We start from the raw sequence: 23,605 nt of genomic DNA on the forward strand, positions 1-23,605 counted from the left end.
TGTGGATAATATTTTAATAAAAATATATAGAATATTTATAAAGTATTATATTTTTTTGACCATAGAGCTTATATTAATGGTCAATGGGAGTATTAAGAATTTTAACTGTGGAAATTCGATGGCATTTCAGCCTATTCGCCACTTAAAATCCAAGCTGTTTGTGAGCGGCAGGCACAGAATCATCAAACTGGGCTTGGAAGAAGTTACCAGCGAGGGGCTTGCCCAAGTTGTACTTCTTCCTCAGCTTCTCCGTGGAGAAGTTGCCGCGCTTGCCGTCCGTTTTGCTATGCTGGGGCTCGTCGAAAGTGAGCTTACCTGGTTGCTTGAACAAGACGAAGACGTAGCGGTGAAGTCCTGAACCTTTTGGTGGTGCCGATCCCACGTATTCCGTGATGGTTTCGCCTTCGGAAATGTTGGATCCTGGGATGTTAACAACCTGAAAATTAACACTGATTTGGTTCGATGTCAATCATCAGTTTTAAAATGTTTGAAATCATAAAATTCTACAAAACTAATTTAAGCATATGACACATTGTCTTCATAAAATGAATACATGTTTTTTTTTTTTATTTTTTGTCATAATTACATTATACTCAAGTCCCAAAATAGTAGACAGTGACTCATTCTCAACATGGACATGGGTAAAACCAGATACTCGAGATCCGCTTCGTCCACTGCACGACACAGAACATGAAACAAAGTTCAGTCAGTGCTGCAATAAAAATTTAAGGTTTGTCACGTGATCATGTACGCCTTGTGTCGTCATTTCGTGCGACCAAGAATACAATCTGCTTATTGGCTTTACATTTTTATTACTTTTTAATGCACGATAAACAATCCTAGCCTGACGGACATTTTTATCTTGTGTTCGAATGCCCTTTTACAATTGTTTATCGTACAACGTTCTTGATCTGTTAAATTCGATCATTTACGAGTCCCCCGATTATCAGGTTGGCCACTAAGAAGCGCATACGATTCTACTTTTAACAACTAAAATTGGAAATAAATATAATCTATTTCCCACTTGTACGCTTATGACATGCACTGACACACCTCGACTGGAAGCTGACAGAGCAAATCAAACCTTGTAGCCTCAGTCATATCTCTTTTTGTATTCGATACGCAAATATAGAAATGGACGCTTGTAATAATATTATCGGATCACTATGTGAAATGAAAGGCGCATTAAAATTATTTTATCATATTATTCGTTTCCTCGTATAAATCTTCTGCCTACTTTGTCACTGAAATAGAGCTTGTTCCTAGGGTTATTTTAGACCAACGATCTATTCATAGGAGTTTTCGCATTACAGAAAATGAATTAATATATTTGTACAAAATGCATTTATTATATAAAAAAGAAGATATATTTCATCAGTAGAGCACATAACCCATGGAAAGAAGTTTTCGTTTTTCCAGAAAATATGACGTAACCTGTCTGCAATATATTTAAAATACCTATTCAAATAAAATTACTTGCCTGTTTCCCCCCAAATTTCAGTCCCATTGTCTTTTATTATATTTATATATATTTCTGTACACTGACAGCAGCAATAGGGAAAGTCAATCCAAAGTAGGAGACATAAAAGATAATATTATAAATTTACGACAGCGCTAATTTTTTTCCAAACTCAGAAGATAAAAGACCAAATCTACGAATTCAGGGTTCTGCATATCTACAGCCTGTATCACTAAAGTGTCGATAGAAATATTGACGTCATTCTCTTCTATTATTTTTACTAATTTTAATGAGAAGGTTAGATAAGGTTCAGTAACATTGATACCCTCAGAAATTGTAGCACTTCGAGCAGAAAAGGCCGCAAAATTAATTATTATTTCCTTTAATGGATGAAATTATAGGAGAATTAAATGTTACTGAAAAAAAAAACATCGTGATGAGACTCTTTTGCCAACTTGATATATCTGACGTCATATATTTCTAAGAATTTGAGTAGTGGTCAGGTGGATGTCGTTTGTACATTTTCATAAAGCTTTCATCAGTTGGACCATAATATACTACTGTCAAAACTATTCAATGTAAGTTTAACTATTAATTTCTTCAATTTTTTACTTCTTATTTACCACCGAAAGAAACTGACAATGGACTATCGTACATTCCAATCGATAGATGACAATGCTACTTTCTGGTGTCAAGGGTCAGTCTTCGGTCCCTCATTGTTTCTAATCTTTATAAACGACATCACTTCGACTATAAACTGTGACGAGTACCTTTATATGCCGATGATCCTAAGTTGTATTTGTCTGTGATAGATCTAAGTGTTGCGTTTTGTTTCAATCAGAAATAAATAAAATTCTTCATTGGTGTATTACAAGCAGTTTATTACCTTTTAACTTCTCCAGGTGTAATTCGCCACTAAGTCGATAGATCTTGGTGTGACATTTCACGTTAAATTAATTTTTTAGAACATATCAAATATATTCAACGAGAATCTTAAATAAATCTTGGTTCCATTTCTTGGAACTCTAAAATGTAAAATTTTTATTTCTGGTTATGACTGTTGTATTCTCTTTTTCTATATTAATACATTTACCTTTTTTATGTAAGTATACGTAATTTTATGTTGTTCTTTTCCATCCATTAATTAGTTTTGATCGTCGGATGGCATACGTAAAAATAAAATATACAAATAATTGTTTTTGTTCAGTAATAGTCATCAACCAAAAATATTTTTTTCTACAAACGTCAAAAAATGACAAGGTTTGCGCATTGACAACAATATGCGAAGTGACACTTTTTTCGGATTCTTACGTTACCATGACACCGTGAGCGAAATACTTCGCGCACTAGGGTGCGAAGTATTTCGCACACTGCATGTAAATTAATAAGAGTTTTGTATTTCAATCTTTGAAAAAATGAAGCAAAACTCCAAATTATTATTTATTTTTAAATGAATGAATTAAATACTTTTAAAATAATGATAGAATTTTACAATAACTTTAGTTATTATTTACAATATTAACATTAATCGTACAACCAGTACACGAACCAATATTTATTCCTAAACCAGATAATTCAGGTTCAGCTCGGGATATTGGGGTTTTAAAATAATTATTATTGTTGTCAACAACAGCCACTTTGTTTCCATAGTAACAGTGAAAATTTGATTAGGAAAGACATTTTAAGCCAGCTCAACACTATTTTCTATAATAAATTAGGCATTTTACTTATTTATAATATTTTTAAGAGATAGATTTTGACGTTTGTAGAAAAAATATTGTTTGCATCACGTGCGCGAACTACTTTGGTGGTCTCGAATAATTTTTTAACTCGGCTTCACCTCGTTAAAAAATTCAATTCTCGATCACCATTTCGCGCACTAGATACAAAAATAACTATTGCACTGAGATCTAAAATCTTCAGTCTTTATTTAAGAATTCGGAAAAAGTTAAATAGCCTTAGGACAACATCTGTAAAAGGAGTCTTCCTCTTTTTAATTAATTATCAGCAAACAATATTTATTTACACCAAAATTATATTATTAAGTATAAACATTATTATTTTTATCTAAGGAGAAATCCCAAATTGGTGGTACAACTCTAGCACGTAGTCATGGTTTTTCCAAATTGTACTTTTACTACTACTACTATATGCAAAATTCTCCGTAGTACTAAACATAAGATCTGGGGTAGTAATATTGCGAAAAGATTTATGAAACCTCAACTTTTTGGCTGCTTAAACAGAAGAAAAATGTATCGATGATAATGTGTTAAAAGGTGTGCGTAGGTGTGTGCATCTATTTTTTTCATTTCTGTTTTTTTTTCGGAATAAACAAATATAGAGGAAAAGGTAATATAGAACATTGCGGTTAAATTGAAATTATGTAAACTTATTCTAAATTTTATAATTAGATGTTGTATGAATAGAAAGAAGATAAAAGTTAATTTCTTTTAAATAATAACAGATTTTGTGTATTTTTATCAAATTGAACCGATGAAGTCTTCGTTTGGATAACTTTAAAATACATAATGAACAATATAACTATTGTAGCACTTGATGTGGATTCTATTGTGATACTAATGAAGGAACCAGTTACAGAAAAAACTCTAATATGATATTGTTCTTCAACTCATTCACGAACAACAAAGGGGGTTTTATTTTACTACAATTTCCTCTACGAAATAAACAAACTGATGAATCAGACACTGTCGTGGATCAACATCGTGTTACAATTAACGTTATCAAATGAAGATGTCTCAAAAACAATTGTATACACAACATTGCTTAGATTCCTACATAAAATGATACGCAGTAATAATAATTAAACAAATATCACGATTACTCACCAACCAATGATTCCACTCTCTACGCGTTGGGTTCTTCCTGCTAGGAGCATCGGGATCAGTCAGGATCAGAGTGTAAAAACTGTCTGGTTCTGCGTTGTACTTCACTTCAGGGATATCCTTCACATCCTTGGGCGCCAGTTCGTTGCCTAAATTTACCCTTTTGCCGGTTTTGGCGTACTCCACTTCTAGAAGTACGTCTGGAACTGTACTGATGACATCCGGAGTCACTTCATTATCCTTAAATGCCTAGAAATACGGTTGTTCAAGGTTTTTTAAGGTCTTATGTGGTTTGCGAATAATTTTGTTAACTGCAACGATTTTTCAATAACAAAATAAAATATTAGAAAATTATCTACGAAGATACTGTCATTTAAGAACCTCAGAATTTTAACACCACTAAGCATTTTCTGATCGCTTTTGTAATCATATTTGAAAGAGAGAAGATTCCATTTTTGAGTCACTATTTTTTAAATACAATTTTAAACATAAAAACGTTTAGAAAAATTAATTAAGTACACACTAAATATACAAAACATTTATTTCAGTGTATGTGCTGATAAGAAATAGATAAAAAAACCGTTTAAATTATAAAAATACTGTTTTATGGATTATATAATATATGTGATACTCCCACAAAAATTAAAATATGATGAAATGTTTATATTTATATTTTAGGACACTACCGATAACTCCAGAATCAAAATAAACAAATATTTTGGAGTACTCTTTGTTTATAAAGCGTGCTATAACCTAGAAATGAAGAATAACAAGCGTTAATTACTTTTTCTGAGTACCAAAGCACGAATTCAAAATATTTTCTATAGAGATGTAACATAATATCCTACCTTCATCTTTGTACCTATTTAAGAAGATGGTGGTACCTTTTCAGCACTCTCACTATTAAATAAAACGTACATGACATCTGCGTTTGTAATAAAACGAGAAATCAATAAATGGAAATGCAGCAGGGTGGTACGCAAAGGGGTAGTTTTTGTTAGAATTTCGCGAGGGATATACCTAGACATTTTGTGCGTAAATACTAATTAAATACACATATTCCGTCAATATTTATAAAAAGTAATTATAATTATGCAACAATAATATGCTAAAGCAGCATTCGGGGCGAATAATCTGACCTTATTATTTAATCTGGTGCAAACTGGACTCGTTTCAAATTCATTAAAAAAAAAAACTAATTTAGATAGAAAGAAACGTTGCTCTAATTTTTTAATTAGTGATTATGTTTACATATTTAATTTTAGTTTTATATACATTTTGATAACATTATTGTAACTGGACTGCTGTTCTCAATACTCTTAAATTGTATAATTATAAACACACAAAGGTATCATAAGTGAAAGTTGCAAAATATTACTGTCGCTTTAATTTTAGATCAGTGCGCTTTACGTTTTCAATAGAATTTTGCCGAAATTCCACTTCCTGTATCGGAAGCTTTAAGATGTTGCGCATTACTTAAAATAAAAGCAGAAAAAAACTATAAATAAATACGATGTTATTCAACTAAATCAAATATTAGATAACTTCATGACATTTCTCGTTTGTTTAATCATCAGGCCGTTATTCAAACTCTCGGGTGACCGATAATGTGAGCTGTGGGCCTAAGATATCCTAGAGGGCTAAAACTACTGATTATGGTTTACCTTGACCCTTTTATCTATGACCCTAACACGCTATTATATTTAAAACTGCTATACAAATCTAACAATGATTAAATATATCAAAACTGCATACTTAAGAATTTAAAAAAATATATAATTGTGATATTGACCCTTATCTATTCTATGAAATTTCATATAAATTATAAAATGTTTTCTTGGTAAATGAAATATGTTTCAATTATTCTCTCAACAAGTGACCAGGGACCTTTTTTGAAAGTACTTTTCAACTTTTCAACTTTTCACTTTTCATTTTACAAATGTAGAAAGGTAATTATGTTTTATAAAAAAATGTACTTTACATAAACCATAAACGTTATGCGTTTTAAGAAGTTTCAGCTATTCAAGAACAATCTATTTAAGTTTAAAAATATTATGATATGGCTCCTCATTAATTACATATATTCGATACGAATAAAAATAGTTAACATAAATAACGTAAATACTAGTAGTACTACTATATGTATACAAATATTTAATTTGAAAACGTTATCGCTAATTTAATTATAATTTCCCAAATCTCTTACAATCTAAGAGCATATACTACACGGAGGAAGCAAACTTACGGCAGCCGAGTGACATAGAAGGAAAGAATAAGTTTGGGTACCATCTTTCTCTCTCGCACCGGTACGTGATTGACTATCGCAACGATTAGAGAGAGAGAGAAAGCGAGTACCCAAACTATCGTTCTTTCTACAGCGTCTACACTTTCAACACATGGTTACAGCTTCTTATTATTATAATATAAAGTTTATGGTAAACATGAGAAACGGTTAGGTTAAGATCACATTGCATTAAAGATATATATGCATTAAAGATTAAATAATGTCAAACAAGAAAATTGTAATATATATTTTTTAATTAAACACAACATACAAAATTTGCATGTGATTTGTTATAAACTTTTATATGATTTCTACGAAAATGAATATAAATATAACCTTTTAACCTAAATAAGAAGAATAAGTTATCTTTCACAATTCATGTAGGTAGTTATAGTGTAAACTTACAGATTACACAAGATTAAATATGAAATGCACCAGTAACACAAGCTAAAACATGAAAAATGTACAATCTTATTACTAAATTGTATATCAACAATGAGTATTCTGGACTTAAAAAAAACATCTGACCTTTCATTAATGCCACCCGTTAATCGTTAAGTTGATTAAAATGTATAATTAAGCATGTTAAAAATGCCCTCTGACTGCTTATCAAAAATACGTACTTTATTAAGACTAGAGCTTACTGATAAGCAACATGAAGCACTATATAAGTAGCGAGTATTATTTCACAAGAGTTTAGTGAGATTCTGACTTTACGAAGCAACTTTAAACGTGGCAAAGGTATTTATTTATTTACAGTTAATTAAATGTTTGTTTATTTACAAATTGATAAATAGAACGTGAAAGTTGTGAATATTTACTTACCTTATCGACGTCGTCGCAACTAATAAATGTAACGAAAACAGTTAATAAAATAATTATTCTCATTTTTATACCGATGTACCGCAACAACTACCTATTTTGTAACTTTGCTTTCTAAAAGGTAAATTATAATCTATAGATGATGACGTTTAATCTGCCACTTTTACTTCAACAGGAGTACCTACCTAGTACTTTTTTAACTCTCATAATCTATTTAAACAATTTGTAGTAACAAAGCATTTCAAATATATACTGTAATTACGTTACTGTTCCTACCTACTAATTTTCATAATTTGCTTGCCTCAATGAACTCAAAAATAGATGCATATATTTGAATAATGGGTTTTGCTTCAGGAATTTTCCATAACAAGTACATAATTATTATTACATATTACATATTACTATATTATTATTATTGTTAATTACATATTTCCTTCCAGTACTTTATATTTGGACTGATCTGACAGTTGTCCCTGGCGATTTTAAAAAAAAATTAATTGTGATTATGGCGGCAGTTATACCAGCTGTGACTAGAATTTCATCAAGAATTATTAGAGTTTTGGGATGTAATCCCGGAACTATGACCCTTCAGGGAACCAACACATATATTGTAGGAACCGGAAAAAGGTAAGAAAACATATGTATGTATTACATTTATTTTAATGAAAGATGCAATAATTAATTGTGACGTAATGAACTACGCAGTTAAATTCTCATTTTTGTTGGTAAAGCCAGGTTTAATAGTAGTTCAAATTGTTCACTATTAGTTTTCTACAAAAGTAGTTGTAAAATATAAAAATAATTACCAAAATTTAACAAAGTCGATGTTACGTTTAGATTTAGAAGCAAAAATTTCAAAAGCATTTACTTTTTAATCAGGAATAAATGTATTTTTATTGAAACTCGAAATTACTGACGTTAAAAAGATGTGCTTGCAAACCGGTCTTAAGATACATAACCTCAAAATACAATACATAAAAGAATTATTATTAATTTACTTAAACGTGAATAGTTTCATCGAAAACACAATAATTTTTATTTTTTCAGGAGGATTTTAATTGATACAGGTGATTCCGATGTGCCCCAATACATCAACCACTTAAGAAGTGTCCTAAATTACGAAGGTATAGATTTGGCCCACATTTTTATTTCCCACTGGCATCATGACCACATTGGAGGTCTTACAGATATACTGGAAGAATTTAAAGAAAAAACAAGTAAGTGTACTTGATTTATAATTGGAAATATAAAGATAAGGATGTCTAATTATGCATTAAATATCTCAAGGGCGGTTAATCAAAGTTCTCTGTTGATCTTAGGATTACCTTGACTCAGTAGCAGCCTCTAATAGAAAAACATTAATGATATACCCAGCAATATCTGCTTTTGTGATATTTAATGTTATTTTATCTGCCCAAAACAAATTGCTTATGCCAGTTTTCGACCATATTATTCGATTTTAAACAGGCAACTTCTTTAAAAATTCGTTATTTTGTGGTCAACCTGCTACGAATCTGATAAACAGTTGTTATTAAATTTGTGGACGGAAGAATAGTTGAAAACTTAATTTTTTTTTTACTTGCTATGATTTTAAATATTTTATATTCTTTCTCAGAATTTTGCCAAGTGTGGAAATACCCAAGAGCTGAAGAAGACATACCCAAAAATGTGACGATAGAATCTTTAAAGGACGGTCAAGAGTTCACAGTCGAAGGTGCAACTTTAAAAATTGTCCACACTCCAGGTCATACAGAAGACCACATTGTCCTTCATCTCCTCGAGGACAATGCCGTTTTCAGCGGGGATTGTATTCTGGGCGAAGGAACAGCCGTTTTTGAAGATTTGTACGATTACATGAATTCTCTGCAAGAAATTGCCAACCTCCAACCCAGTGTTATATACCCGGGCCACGGAAATGTTATTCAGGTACGTTTTATATAAAACCATCATTCTACATAAGCAATTTTTTGGTAATGAGTCGAAACTTAGGAAAATATCTTTTTTACAGAATCCAATGGAAAAAATCCAGTTCTACGTCGCCCATCGAATGGAGAGAGAGCAGCAAATCATGGACGTCCTCACGAACAACAGAGAACAGACTTTCGGCGAGCCTGATTTGGTCAAATTGATCTACGTCGACTTACCTGAAAAGCTAACCAAAGCCGCCGAAGCCAACGTCAACCACCATCTGATAAAACTGTTGAAAGAGCAACGGGTGAGAAAACTTGACGGTCTCTGGCAGATCAGCGATCAAAATAATTACATCAAAAGCCGTTAAGTATTAAAAGTGTCCATATTTATATCTACCCATTGGAAAAGGCTGTTAAAAATGAAGTATATGCGTAGGTTAAGGCGGGGTGGATGCAAAACGTAAAATTTTCTGTGTGTTTTAGTCAATTCTATTGTGAAGACACATTTCGACAAAAAATTCTTCACAAAAGTATTAAAATTATATAAACTAAAATAGTCAATGTTTCGGTAAGTTTACTGACATCATCAGGCCATCAAAAAAATTGTAATCGTAAATTTGACGACGTATATCGCAGGAAATTTTATAGTATTTGTTTACCCTTATAGCTTTAGTTAGTTGTAGGAATTATTTAATTTAAAAGTATTGTTAATAGGTAAATTTTTTATTTAAACATCTAATCACCAAATAAAAGTGAGTACATGAACATAAGTGTATATTTTTTTAAATTCATATAAAAATAACATTGTTGTTAAATAAATAAAAAAATGCAGTTATACACAATTCCAATATCGATTCGACTACGTCTACAAGGTCATCTTCGTATCATCTTCGTGGGCGGCGGCATAATCTCGTAGTCGTTGTTGAACCTGAATCGGTCTATGTATTCCAGCAGTTTTTCTTTTGTAACGGGATCTTTTATGGACCCGCACACGGCTGAAAAAAATCATTGGTCACGGCCGCTAGTTATACGGAACTGGGAAAAGGAGAGTTTTCTAATAATACAGTCACAAAAAAAGTGATAACGAGGGTTGCATTTTATATTTCGGGAACAGAGAACCAAAAATAAATTAATCGTAGTATATGGCTTTATTGTTTTTCAAAATATTCTCCATGAGGATAAATACGCTTCTGCATGCGCTTGAACCAATTTACAAACCACTTTTTCCGTTCCGATCGAGGTGCCTCCAAAACATGCATTCTGAACGCATCAACTGCTTCAGGCTTCGAAAAACGTCGATCTCGAATATATTTTTCGATGTGCAGGAATAAAAAAAGTCACTGGGTGCCAAATCAGGTCTGCACGACGGATGACTCATCAATTCGACTTTCAGTTCTAAAAAAGGCTTTTGTTTGAGCCGATATGCGAGAACTCGCATTGTCCTGGTGGAGAATGATACATCTTCAGCGGTACAATTCAGAACTGACCATCCAACATTTCACAGGGTCTAATGACACTTACAATGTATGATAATTCAATAAACATAGAAATATAAATAAAAAATTTAGATACATTTGGAACGAATACACTGAAGATGAATTTTTCGAGACAAAACGTCTGAATCTGGTTTGGACTGAGGCAGTACAGTATTGGGGGTTATGAATGTCTGTAAAAAAAATTCTAGGGTCGTATTTAGAAAAATAAAGTTGATGATGGTCCTGGAGAGATGAAACGTTACATATAAAAATTGATTATGCCATTGGATAGAGGGCAAAAAGTGGCCATGAGAAAGTTTTCTTCCTTTTTCAATATCACCTCAAACAAGGCTGAAATGAAACAAAAACGGATCTCCAAAATTTCGTTTTTTTTTCAAATATTTTGAAAACTAATCATGTTAGCCTTGATTTTTTAGAGGCATAATGTTGGTCCCCTGATTATGCAACTTTGCCCCCATTAAAGCTACTTCGTACCTCTTACCGTTTCGGAGATCCCTGTAGTGAGAAGCGAATTTGTAACAGCCTGTATTCAGTGGTTTTTAATGGTGCTTCATCCTCAAAAGTCGAATTAAGTTTGTTGATGCTCTGTTGTTGAGATAATCCACGTCGAAAGTTGAAAAAAATAATCGCATGGAAATGTTCAGGATGTAATACCATTTTTTGGCTGACAACGAAATGAATTTTTCAAGTCACTGTAAACACCACAGATAGCACCTGCATGTCAAAGCATTCTGAGTAAGTATAACCACAAAACGTCGAACAACAATAGGAACAATCGAAATATAATAGGAACGTCGGTTGTCAGATGGCAGCACTAGGATCGTTCATTTCCGAAATATAAAAGGCAACCCTCGTATATATCCACCAAGTTTCTCCCGTCGAATATGATCATTATATCAAAAAATTTTTTAGCATTTTATCACTGAATGCTCTTCTACAATAATTAAAGGTAATCTACAATAATTAAAGATAATATGCACCCTCATAAGCAATTTCACTAAAAACTTTTGACGTCCTAGACTGTTGAAGTGGTTGGTGGAAACAACTGCTCTGTTTTTCTATTACTAAATAAAAAGACGGTAGTGAGACTTCAGTTGAGCTTCCTACTAATAGATGGCGTACTTAAAGCATAGTTTAACATGTGACAACTGCTCGCTAAATTTGTTTTAATTTTACATTTTTTTTACTTTTCAGTTAAATAATAATTTCATACAAACATAAAACAGTACAGGGTAATTTCTTTTTTAGTTAGTTACTGACGCATTAACAATTAGTGTTATAGTAACTTATTTTATACAGGGTGTAACGTAAAAATTGGAAATAAATTAAACGGTGGATTTTTTATTTAAAAAAAAAAATATTTGTCATATAAAGTTATGCTCTACGGGTTTTCTTTTCAAAGCTACAGAGCGCTAAAATATTTCAAAAAATGTAGTTTTTTAATATCATTTTCAATACAAAAGTCTTTTTTCAATGCCTATTTGACCATGTTCGGTAGCTGAGTCAAAGCATATACTTCAATGTTTTTGTTACTTTTATTTTCCAATGTTAGCAGTGGAAAAAAATGGTATTTACTAGTTTTATTTACGGAAAAATTACAAGAGCTAGAAATAAAACGCAAGAGGGTAATTTTGTTTAAAATAAAAAGTGGATCATAAAAAAAGTGTTTTTACCAGAGGCGTACCACAATTTTGTTCGAAAAACCTTACAGTACAATCCGTACTCATGCCACTGAGTAACTTACAAAGTCAATCTTTTTCCTGTTACTAGGGGATTATCAAATTAAGCTAATGCTAAAATTTTGTTCCATTATCGTATAATGTTCGAAAGTTATTGTAAAAAAAACTAATTTTTTTGAAACTTTTTAGCGCTCTGTACGCTGTAAAAGAAGATGATTAATTAGGTAATATTTTTGAAAATGCTTGGGATATTTCAGTGATATTTAAGACGTAGTGATGATTAATAAAGGCGCATATTTTTCAATACAAACATAATTTTTAGTTCTACCAGTGGCGTGCGCACGAGCACTGACTTTGACATTAAAAAAAAAATGGTACGTCGATGGTTATTACCCAAATAAAATTATTTTTTAAATCTCAGTTCAATTCAAAAGAAAAGAAAATTTAAAGTATCAAATTGCTGTTACCTTTAGCCGTGTTAAAACTATTAGGAAACGACTTATCAGTTCTTTCTCTCATGAACTTCCACTGGTCGCCTTCGAACTTGCATTCGATTATCTTGTTATCGAGATCCTTCAGAGCTTTCGTGTACTTAAGCTTGGCGAAAGGCGTATCCAGTTGTCCCACATAAAGGAAACCAACTTTACGTGAAACGATACTGAAAAACGGATTGGATAAGTCAAGTCTTAAATTTTTTATCGTCATCTACGTACCCCTCTCCCTCTTCCTTAACGATTTTCAGTCTAAAATCAACAGAATTCATATCCAAAGGTTTCCACTTCAGTACTTCATCGCAACGTCCAGCAGTGTATGGCTAAAATATACAGGGTGTTACAAAAAAGTAGGTCAAGACGTTAATCACAAACTCCTGGGATGAAAATAATAGAAGTTCCCTTCAGCTGTATTTCATATAAACACCTCGTTTTCAAGTGTCAAAATTATAATTTACCAAAAAACAATACAAAGATTAGGGTGGGTCAAAAAAAATCGACTAGTTTTTTTTCTCTAGAAAATTCTCTCCAAATATGAGCTCTTAACCTTAATAGGAAGATCCTCCGCTTTACAGTTTTCCATTTTTTCCTCAGTATGAGAAAAAAAAATTTATATCTCTCTATCAACTGTTCGTTAAAAATATCTCTCCTCATACACTTGTAGGAAATTGAACGCCCTACAAAAAAGGTTACTTACAATGTTTTTGTAAACCTCACCGTTTAAAAGATATTAAAGGTGAAGTTTGATTATTTTAAGACAAATTTCTGTTTTGCTTATGAATTTTATAACTCGTTAACAAAAAATCATTATGAAATGCGCAATTCATAGTTTTGTAGGAAATTAACTGCTCTACAAAAATGGTCTCTTATGATTAATCGATTAAATAAAGCGTTTAAAAGATATTCATCGTCAAACTTCAATGCACGCCAATTTTAACAGTTTTTGATTAATAATAATTCGAAAAATTTCAATTTAGTTTATGAGTTTTAGGGAAATTTATACAAATTTGAGTTTCTATGAACAGAGAAATGTTTAAACTATTTTTCTAGTTTTTTTTTAGTCGTAAGCATATTTGGTTACATCGAAAAAAAATTAGTGCATTATTTCTGACAGTCAATGATTCATTAAATCTTGAAAAAATAACGTTTTTGTTAGAAATTTATTATGAAAAGTATTAATCTTAAAGAAAAAAAAATGTTCAATTTGTTATTAAAAAGTTTTTTTATTTAATTATCAAGCGAGTTATAAAATTTCAAACATTTTGGTTTTGTGCTGATTTTTTTTTTAACTTTTTTGTAATTTTAACCATTGAGTATGATAGCGAAGAATTTTTTTGACTGCATTAGGAGCTTCACTAGAAACTCAAATTTGTATAAATTTCCCTGAAACTTAAACTAAATTGAAATTTTCCGAATTATTAATCAAAAACTGTTAAAATTGGCGTGCATTGAAGTTTGACGATGAATATCTTTTAAACGCTTTATTTAATCGACTAATCATAAGAGACCATTTTTGTAGAGCAGTTAATTTCCTACAACACCATGAATTGCGCATTTCATAATGATTTTTTGTTAACTAGTTATAAAATTCATAAGCAAAACAGAAATTTGTCTTAAAATAATCAAACTTCAACCTTTAATATCTTTTAAACGGTGAGGTTTACGAAAAAATTGTAAGAGACCTTTTTTGTTGAGCATTCAATTTCCTACAAATATATGAGGAGAGACATTTTTAACTAACAGCAGATAGACATATATATATATTTTTTCAAATACTGAGGAAAAAATGGAAAACTGTAAAGTGGAGGACCTTCCTATTAAAATTAAGAGCTCATATTTGGAGAGAATTTTCTAGAGGTGTCTAGCAACCTATTTTTCAGAGTATAAAGTAAAAAAAAATGGTGAATTTTTTTTTACCCACCCTAATAAAGATACATTGTCAATATTTTTAAACACCAATTTTTTAAAGAATGCACAGCATAAACAAAAAGGTCTGATGACATGAAGCAAAAAATTATAATTTCCTCAGTCCACACCTTGATTTTTTTTTAATCAAAATTACACAAAAATTGTGACTGCGTAAGGCACAAGACTATGCAAAATGTCAAATGGATGTCTTAAAAAACAATAATTAAAAAATATTTTTAAATTTTAAACGTATTTTGGAAAAGAGATGCCTAACTAAAAAAATTATTATTTTTGCCAAAAGAATCTGGTGTTAACGGTTTGACCAACTTCTTTGCAACACCCTGAATATAAAAAACATGAAACAGTGCAAAAAATAAAACAAATTGTAGCAAAAACCAATAAATAAATACAAACCTCTTTGGAAGGTTGGAAGATCAATCCATCGGGTTCGTGAGACAAAGTTTTGGCAAACTTTTCACCTAGAAGACTAGCTGCCTGGGTAATATCCCAGAAGTCTTTTTTCCTGACGCTGAATGGCTCCAAGGTCTTATTTATCAAGCCCTTTTCCATAGCTGCATACCTTGGCTTGATAATTTCATTTTCTAAACAGTGAAGTCGGTTCGGATGGAAAGGCATCTTGCCAACGTCTAAGCCCTCGAATTTTACTATATCATAAGCCAAGTACCTGGGGATGTCCTCCCCATTCACTTTGTCAATAACCATTTCCTAAAACAGTTTTTTATAAGGCACAGATACTGGAAGATTATATTAATTGTTAGGTTATTTTCTTTCTTTCCTACCCCATCAAGCAAAGTGTCTTTCAGATGCCTTCTAATATCCTTCCTATGGACGAATCTAACCCCGTCCACTTTAAAAATATTGTGGTCGCGGTCAAAGAAGTATACCTCATCTTCTCCATCAATAAGCATCATATATCTCATACCGTCAGCTTTCCAGGATACCCTGTAATTTGAAATATTAGCAACAAAATCAAATAATCTAATAAAACCTTCACCTGTAAGGCTTCTGACTAAGGAAAGCAATATTCTTCACGTCCATAGAGACAGGTTGGCACCCTGGGAAACCTTTACGCTTCCATTCGCACATTGTTTGCACCTTCTTTTGCAACTGATATGCTTTCGGTTGCTCTTGAAAGTGATACACTCCCGGAACTCCTTCCATAAATACTGCATTTTTGTTTTTACTTCCTTTCCCTTTATTATTCGTTTGGTTTTTACTGGAAATTAAGCGATTATAAGACATATCTTTGGGATATTAGTATCCTTACTTGGAGGATGTTGAGGCTGTATCAGAAGGGTCATCAAAATCAAAATTATTTGTACCTTCAGTATCATCACTCTCCAAACACCAATCGGGTAGATTTGGTGCAGGTGGTGCATCATCAACATCGTCATACCTTCTATACAACTCTTGAATATAATCTTCTTTATATATCCCAACAGGCCTTAAATAAAAAATATTAAGGAATTTAACAATGTACAAATAAGACAATTAGCACCTTGCTTTTGCAAACATTTCTAATGCAATTTCGAGACTGCAATCCATCTTTTCCACTAAATACGAGACAATAAGAAAACCTGTCCTATTAAAACCATGGGTGCAATGAACTGCAATACGTTCAAGGGGGTGTTTTAATATGAAACTGTGAACTAATTCAATAAAAGCAGTTGTTTGGTCTATAGATGGAGTTTCTCCATGACCTCTACATTGCAATTTTACATATTTACATTCATAGTCTTCTATTTCTTCTTTATCATAAAATCTTTTCGTATTTGTAAGATCTATCCACAAACCAAGCTTAATCTAAAAGAAAATTATAAAAACAAAGATTTATCATACACTGAAATGATAACTTTCACTACCTTTTTTGATTTGCAATAGTTAAATAACATCTTTGGCGGAAACCTACATTCTGGCGGTACTTGCTCGTCAAAATTGCTACTTAATGGTGTTTTAAAAGCCAAGAACTTATCTATTACTAAATTATCCGATTTTCTCGGACAGTGCATCCATCTGTCTGGAACAGGTCCTGCATTTTTTCTAGGTCTACTCATTTCTATTTACCCAAAATTTCTTAAATGTAAGGTTATGTTCTCACAACAAAAGGTGTGGTAAAGATCGCACAATCTTTTTATAACATATGCATAGCTTGAACTTAGTTACAATTCTTTCAATATATACTACTTTATTTTGAGAAATATGGTTTTCCTTACTATTTGAGCACCAACAACGACTTTTTTACAATTTTACATATTTGTAAAATTTTGAAACGTTGTCGACACTGCTTGTCATTTGTCACTTTTCAAATCAAGTAGGTACATTATTGAATTTAAAGAATATTTTTCTTTCTTTTTGAGATTCTTTAATAGGGTAGATCCTTGATTTATTTAGAAATAATTAAATTCCATCTTGTTCCACTCAATAAGAACCAAATATTCAAATTAATCCTGTTTAGATGAAAATTTTTAAAATAAGGGATATGAAAAAACTTATCAAGTTGCCTGCACTTTCTGTACAAAGGAGGAGGCAAATTTAAATAATTAAATAGCCTTCACGAAAAAGAGGAAACTACAAATAACTGTAGATAATTTATTAAAGAAAATTGTATTTTAAATTCAATAAAACAGCGACTAAAGTGAAAGCCGTCAATTCGATATTAAGGTATTACAGTTTAACTTGTTCTCAGTAATAAAGTACCCTAACCTATAACAGAGTTTCACTCTTATCAAGACAATGTAACCATATGTTCTATTAAATTCCTAATATTCAGATAGAATAAAACAAATTCAGAAATGGCTTTCAAAAGATGGGCCCCTGATGGACCTGTGCCTGACAGATGGCTAGATTGTCCCCCAAATGGAAACCATTTGATTTTATCCAAATTTATGCCTTTAAAAACTCCGTTAAATTCTAATTTCGATCACCAAATACCTAGAGACCTTAGATATCATCCGCGAGAGATATTTTCTCTAGCAAAAAACAACAAAGTAAATATATTTTGTAAGTACCTTCCGTTTTAATTGAATTTATTTTATTTTAGGTAAAAATTGGTTTGTGGATAGATCTAACAAATACATATCGATATTACCGAAAGGAAGACATACGACAGGAAGGCTGCGAATATGTCAAAATAAAATGTAGAGGTCATGGTCAGGCACCCACGCCACGTGATACCCAGTTTTTTATTTCCGTCGTGCATGAGCATATTGTTAAGGCCCCATTTGAATGTATAGCTGTACATTGCACTCACGGTTTTAACAGGACAGGATTCCTAATAACAGCATTCTTAGTTGAAAGGTTAAAATTTGATGTTGGTACGGCATTACAGATTTTTTCAGAATCAAGGTAGGAATTGGCTGTATCACACTTTAGGGCAATCATTAGTAGACAGCTGATTGACACTTTTTTCATTTTACCTTAAACATTCAACATTTTAAATACTTTGGTTGAGGATGGTTTATTTTTATGCAAGGGGCAAACTGCTGAAGAAATTTAGTGTGTACTCAAAGGTAATGCCGGATAATGCGAGATAATCCAGGATAATACAAAGATTTATGAGAAAACTAGTTAATTTTGAAACTTCAATTTTGAAAACAGTCAAGATTAATTAAATTTTATCTTGTTCCCAAGAATTTGTACTTGTCTCATGTTTACGAAATATTAGAACACCCCGTATTCATATAGCAGTAGACTTGTGTAGTAGGCATTAAAAAAAATGACAGATGATATAATTTTTTTGGAACGATTAACACTAGTCCTTTTTAAAAGACACTCGGTATGAAAGTAAGTTTTTTGGACAATCTGCAGACACTATAATGTATATAACATACAACAACAACAACAACAACAACAACAACAACAACAACAACAACAACAACAACAACAACAACAACAACAACAACAACAACAACAACAACAACTACTACTACTGTATGATACTAACAAATTATAAAGATAACTCACAGGAAATGCCAGGTAATGCAAGGAAATTGCAGGTAATGACGGGAAATTCTAGGTAATACGAGAAAATTTTGGTAATAAGGGGAAATCTTAAAGAACAGGTAAGAAGGGGAATACATAGGCATTAACCAGCAAATGATAGTTTACAGAAAGTAATGGGAAGTAGTTAGTATACACTATTTTGATCAACGGTTTCCCCCTTGTGCTTTATATTTGGGGCATTCCTCGTCAAATCGACCACTTTTAATCCTGATCCCTTTCGATTTGGCTGAAACTTTTTTATAGTTTTCTACCCCATTGATAACCTCTAAGAATTTGTTCACCCAACTCCAAGAAAGATGAATTTTTGAAAAAAATAGTTTCTTATTAAATAACCATCTTTTCAAAAATTGAGTTATCGGGAGTTTTTTTTTTCAAATTTTTAGTTTTTAAATATACTTTTTGAAAAAAAATAGATCAAAATTATCTAGACCTATCTTCACCGTTTTTTTTTCAATTTTCGAAAAAATATTTGAAAATTATTTTTTCTTATAAAAAACTGACATTTTTTATAAATCCTCAAATTTTTTCAGTGATGTTTTTTCGTTTTCTATTTTTTTTTACTGATTGAAAAAATTTTTTTTTCAAATTTAGCTTATTTCACACCATTTTGAAAATTTTTGAAAATTATAGAATCCCAAAATTGAAAAAATTTATTCTATGCAGCGATTGATGACAATTTCAAAATGTCAAAAGATGATTTCAAAATGATTTATTTGAGTTTGCATCTTTTTAAAGCCTGTTCGTTAAAAAATGGACCAAATAACACCTTTTTTTTTAATTTTCTTTGTTTTTGGATGGTTTTCGAAAAAAAATATTCAAAACGGTATTCTATTTTTTTCTTCTTTTTCAAAAAAAATCGAAATTTTTTTCATGTTTTACCACTTTCAATTATTTCCCTCATATATTTTTTTTTGAATTTTGGGATTCTATATACATTTTCAAAAAATTTCAAAATGGTGATATAAGCTAAATTTGAAAAAAAAATTTTTGAATCACAAATAAAATAGAAAACGAAAAAACCACTCACTTTTCGAAAATTGAAAAAAAACTGAAGACAGGTCCAGATAATTTTGATCTATTTTTTTCAAAAAGCACATTTAAAAACAAAAATTTTGAAAAAAAAACGTCACGATAACTCAATTTTTGAAAAGGTATGGTTATTTTTTAAAAAAAGCTATTTTTTTCAAAAATTCATCTTTTTTTGAGTCGAGTGAAAAAAAATTGAAAAAAGTCGCAAGTTTTCAATGGGGTAGAAAACAATACAAAAGTTTCAGCCAAATCGAAAGGGGTCAGGGTTAAAAGTGGTCGATTTGGCGTGGAATGCCCCAAAATTAAAAAATATTTATTATTTTCTGCTACACATCCATTGCTTCAGAAATGTCATGTTACAATTGTAGATTTTTATAAACGATCCATACTCAAAGGTTTTGACCAACCGTAAATAGGTATTTTTGGTGTATTCTATTCTTCCTTGTTATAGATGTTTTATTAATGTGTACTTCGGTGAAGTTATTCATTATCGTTAATTTTTCATTGTAGATGCTTGTCCGACATTTGTTTTTTTCTTTTATGTTGGCTTAAATTAGGTTAGATTTAGTTAGGTTAGAAACATTTTTAATAACAAATTTTGCATTACATTTATTTAATTATCTTCTATGATCTTTCTTTGTATTTTTTCTCCTACCATCTTTTTACTGCTTCTTTAATAATATATTCTTATTTTTTTTATTTGTAAAACTTGTTACTTTTGATTGCCCTAAAATGTTATAAACAGAGACTAGAGATTTGTAAATAAGATATTTAGTCAAAGAACCTGGCTTATAGAATGTATATTTTTAGGCCTCCCGGTATTTATAAAGACGATTATATAAAAGAATTATTTAAACGGTATGGAAGGATAGAAGATGCTCCACCTGCCCCCAGTCTACCCGAGTGGTGTGAAGAGACGGTACATTGTCGAAAAAGAAAGCGTGAACGTAACATTGAAAGAACTAAATTTGTGAAACAGTAAGAGATCTTATTTGTTAGGATTAATACATCATATTTATTGTTATGGAGTTTTACAGCTTAATGAATTGATATGAAAAGAAAAACAAGTAATAAACACATTAAAAACTTTAATAAACTGGTAGCTTGCTGGCTACTTCATGGGCATTTGCCCTACTCAGGCTTAGCACCGAGATTATCGGAGTCTGCCGTCCGATGAACAATACGGCAATGCGTACCGCGCAACGTTCCATCAGGTATTTCCATTTCAACTTGCACTTTTCATCGTCGGACATATTAGAAAATTCCCTAGCCTGAAACTTCGAATTTAGATCACAATTTATCGTATATTACTCCGCAATGGCTTACTGTGCAGTTTAACGCTTGTTCGGTAACCTGTCCACTGAAGCGACAGTTTGTCAGGGTCCCAGTATGGTCTGTTAACATAATCCTTATATCCAAGTTGATTTCAGGCTCAACAACCACGTTTTCGAACACCGTAGGGCACTCCGAATTCTCACATCGTCCACCGTTCATCGATAAATGGCAATGACCACTAAAAAAAAAATTATGGAAACCATTGTTTATCTCAGTTATTTCTTTTATAAACCATTTTATTGTTAGCGTTCTGGAAAGACCGTCCAAATCCAGAGAAGTAACAAAGGAATATGTCAACGCCATGAACTGCTTAGTATTCGAAGCAGTTTCTTGGATATGGTTTATTTTATCTTGGACTTGCTTTATGCTCATTACGTCTTGTATACTATTTGCTGAAAAATTGATTAAATTTATACCTATGATCATAAAATTGATTTAACTTACGATTAGGCAGTTCCTTTAACAGGTGGTCAATGATTTCAAAAGTTTCTATCGGCGCAGTTTTGGCATAATTAAGTAAGAGATGGACTTCACGCCCATCTGGATTCTCTGTTACTATGGTACGAGATGTAACTTTTGCTACGAACGATCTTTCAAAACCTGACCAACAAATACGTACATCAGTGAAAAATACGGCAGTAAAACGAGGTTTCCAGTTGTAAGACCTAAAATTATATTATTGTAAGTTATGCTATCATAGAAAGTTGAAAGAAATACTTCAGTATGATGTCAGGATCCCATATTTCTATTTTTAAACTAGGTGCAGTATGATCAAACACTTCTACTGTGCGGACTTGTAGATTTTCACTGTTCTTTGCTGTGACAGTGCGAATCGAACCGAGGCCTCTCACGACTCCCAAAATATCTACATATGAGTCTAACGAATAATAATTATTACATCATACTTATATAAATCAATACACTTTTTTCAAACCTTTTATAGCGTCCCCTCGATTATGAACATCTCTTATAGGTAAAAATCCAGCAATCGGTTTAGTTGGATATTTGAGTAAACATAAATAACGCCTAGGATCACCGTCATGTTTCACAATCGCAGATTGTTCATTTAAAGATAATGAAAATGGAGAAGTCACCATTGGACGAAATTGTTCACCGTAATCATTAATTTTTCTAACTATTACTCTTGGATTCACTATTTCCACTAAAATTAAAAATAAGTAATACGTCTATTAAAGTTTACCTTAATACAGAAACAAGACTTGAAAATTTTTTCGGATAAAATGGCAAAACACAAAACATCTCACCAACATCACCAGTGTGAAATTTATCATTTGCTTGAAATACTGCTTCACTAGAACTCCAGTATGTTATGTTAATATAATCCTGGGGAGAATCGCGTAAGGTAAAATTCCAGACACCCTTGTATACCTCTACTGCAGTTTTTGTATCCGCAAATTTCCTAGGTCTTTGCTTACCAATGATAATCCCAACAATTAATATGTTTTCAAAGTTGGGATCCAAGTTTCTTATGTTGATTTTTTGAAGAACCACATTGCTGGTGGCCATATTTCTAAGCTTTCAAACAATAACACATTCAGTCAAACAATGGCACATTCAGTTGTTTCAGAAAGGCTGACACAGGCGCCTACTTAGTTTTTGAGACTTTTGCATGAACAACTTTAGAACATTTATTTTTACTATTTTAAAGACAGGGAGGATAAATAGATTTTTTATAATTAATTTGTTTTATTTAATTTTAGCCACCTACTTGATTTTTTAAATCCTTTAAATTGTAAGAAGCTTTTTATAAGTTTTTCTTTTGAGATTTTTCACGAACCTCACTTTTTAAAACATTTTTTTACAATTCTAAATATGAAGGGGAGTGAAAATGGAATTTTCATTTGTTTTATTCGATTTCAAAAACCTACCACCTAGATTTTTAAAAATTTTTAAATTTTAAGTTTTTTTTTCTGTTTTCTCACAAACTTGACTTTTTCAAACATTTTGTTTCTACAATTTTAAAGACAGGGAGAAATGGCCTTTTCACTTCATTGATTTTATTCGACTTCATACATTAGACTTTTTAAAATTACAATTTTTTTTTATTTCTTTTGCAGAAACCTGATTTTTGAAACATTTTTTTTTGACATTTTAAAGAGATGAGGGAAATGGATTTTTTGTTTTATTACATTTCAAATAGCTACATTTTTTAAATTTCAATAATTGCGTTTTTTTACAATTTTAAAGGAGGGGGGGGGAAGAAAGGGGTTTTTCACTTCATTTGTTTCATTCAATTTCATACACATACTTGATTTTTATTTTTTTTAATTGCGATGGGTTTTTTAAAGCTTTTGCACAAATCAGA

General features: G+C 31.4%; 5 protein-coding genes across 6 annotated transcripts; 2 read left to right on the plus strand and 3 right to left on the minus strand.

Annotated features, from left to right (window-relative positions):
• Nucleotides 1–32: 32 nt before the first annotated feature.
• LOC108908925 (protein D2) lies at nucleotides 33–7,611 on the minus strand. Of its 2 annotated transcripts, none has more exons than XM_018713108.1 (3): nucleotides 7,412–7,611; nucleotides 4,306–4,551; nucleotides 33–436 (listed from the first exon to the last, which is right to left on the minus strand). In XM_018713108.1, exons 1-3 carry the CDS (start codon nucleotides 7,472–7,474, stop codon nucleotides 143–145), a joined length of 603 nt encoding a protein of 200 aa, XP_018568624.1. In that variant the 5' UTR covers nucleotides 7,475–7,611; the 3' UTR covers nucleotides 33–142. The 2 variants fall into 2 exon arrangements, with proteins under 2 accessions (XP_018568624.1, XP_018568625.1); XM_018713109.1 differs by lacking the exon at nucleotides 7,412–7,611 and adding an exon at nucleotides 5,151–5,232.
• Nucleotides 7,224–10,083, plus strand: LOC108908924 (beta-lactamase-like protein 2 homolog). Its single transcript, XM_018713107.1, has 5 exons — nucleotides 7,224–7,327; nucleotides 7,849–8,035; nucleotides 8,456–8,625; nucleotides 9,024–9,334; nucleotides 9,417–10,083. Exons 2-5 carry the CDS (start codon nucleotides 7,914–7,916, stop codon nucleotides 9,684–9,686), a joined length of 873 nt encoding a protein of 290 aa, XP_018568623.1. The 5' UTR covers nucleotides 7,224–7,327; nucleotides 7,849–7,913; the 3' UTR covers nucleotides 9,687–10,083.
• LOC108908923 (mRNA-capping enzyme) lies at nucleotides 10,080–17,182 on the minus strand. The gene is made up of 9 exons (XM_018713106.1): nucleotides 16,776–17,182; nucleotides 16,412–16,716; nucleotides 16,181–16,357; nucleotides 15,908–16,129; nucleotides 15,693–15,855; nucleotides 15,307–15,618; nucleotides 13,207–13,307; nucleotides 12,961–13,151; nucleotides 10,080–10,313 (listed from the first exon to the last, which is right to left on the minus strand). The coding sequence occupies exons 1-9, from the start codon at nucleotides 16,965–16,967 to the stop codon at nucleotides 10,192–10,194; spliced, it is 1,785 nt and encodes a 594-aa protein (XP_018568622.1). The 5' UTR covers nucleotides 16,968–17,182; the 3' UTR covers nucleotides 10,080–10,191.
• A 444-nt stretch (nucleotides 17,183–17,626) lies between these two features.
• LOC108908912 (mRNA-capping enzyme-like) lies at nucleotides 17,627–21,028 on the plus strand. Its single transcript, XM_018713094.2, has 3 exons — nucleotides 17,627–17,900; nucleotides 17,954–18,258; nucleotides 20,755–21,028. The coding sequence occupies exons 1-3, from the start codon at nucleotides 17,706–17,708 to the stop codon at nucleotides 20,924–20,926; spliced, it is 672 nt and encodes a 223-aa protein (XP_018568610.1). The 5' UTR covers nucleotides 17,627–17,705; the 3' UTR covers nucleotides 20,927–21,028.
• On the minus strand, nucleotides 21,018–22,947 carry LOC108908913 (meiosis-specific with OB domain-containing protein). The gene is made up of 6 exons (XM_018713095.1): nucleotides 22,545–22,947; nucleotides 22,214–22,441; nucleotides 21,997–22,156; nucleotides 21,724–21,944; nucleotides 21,271–21,671; nucleotides 21,018–21,215 (listed from the first exon to the last, which is right to left on the minus strand). The coding sequence occupies exons 1-6, from the start codon at nucleotides 22,804–22,806 to the stop codon at nucleotides 21,033–21,035; spliced, it is 1,455 nt and encodes a 484-aa protein (XP_018568611.1). The 5' UTR covers nucleotides 22,807–22,947; the 3' UTR covers nucleotides 21,018–21,032.
• Between the last annotated feature and the right edge of the window lie 658 nt (nucleotides 22,948–23,605).

The sequence above is a fragment of the Anoplophora glabripennis genome, unplaced genomic scaffold (genome assembly GCF_000390285.2).
Source record: "Anoplophora glabripennis isolate ALB-LARVAE unplaced genomic scaffold, Agla_2.0 scaffold334, whole genome shotgun sequence".
NCBI lineage: Eukaryota > Metazoa > Arthropoda > Insecta > Coleoptera > Cerambycidae > Anoplophora > Anoplophora glabripennis.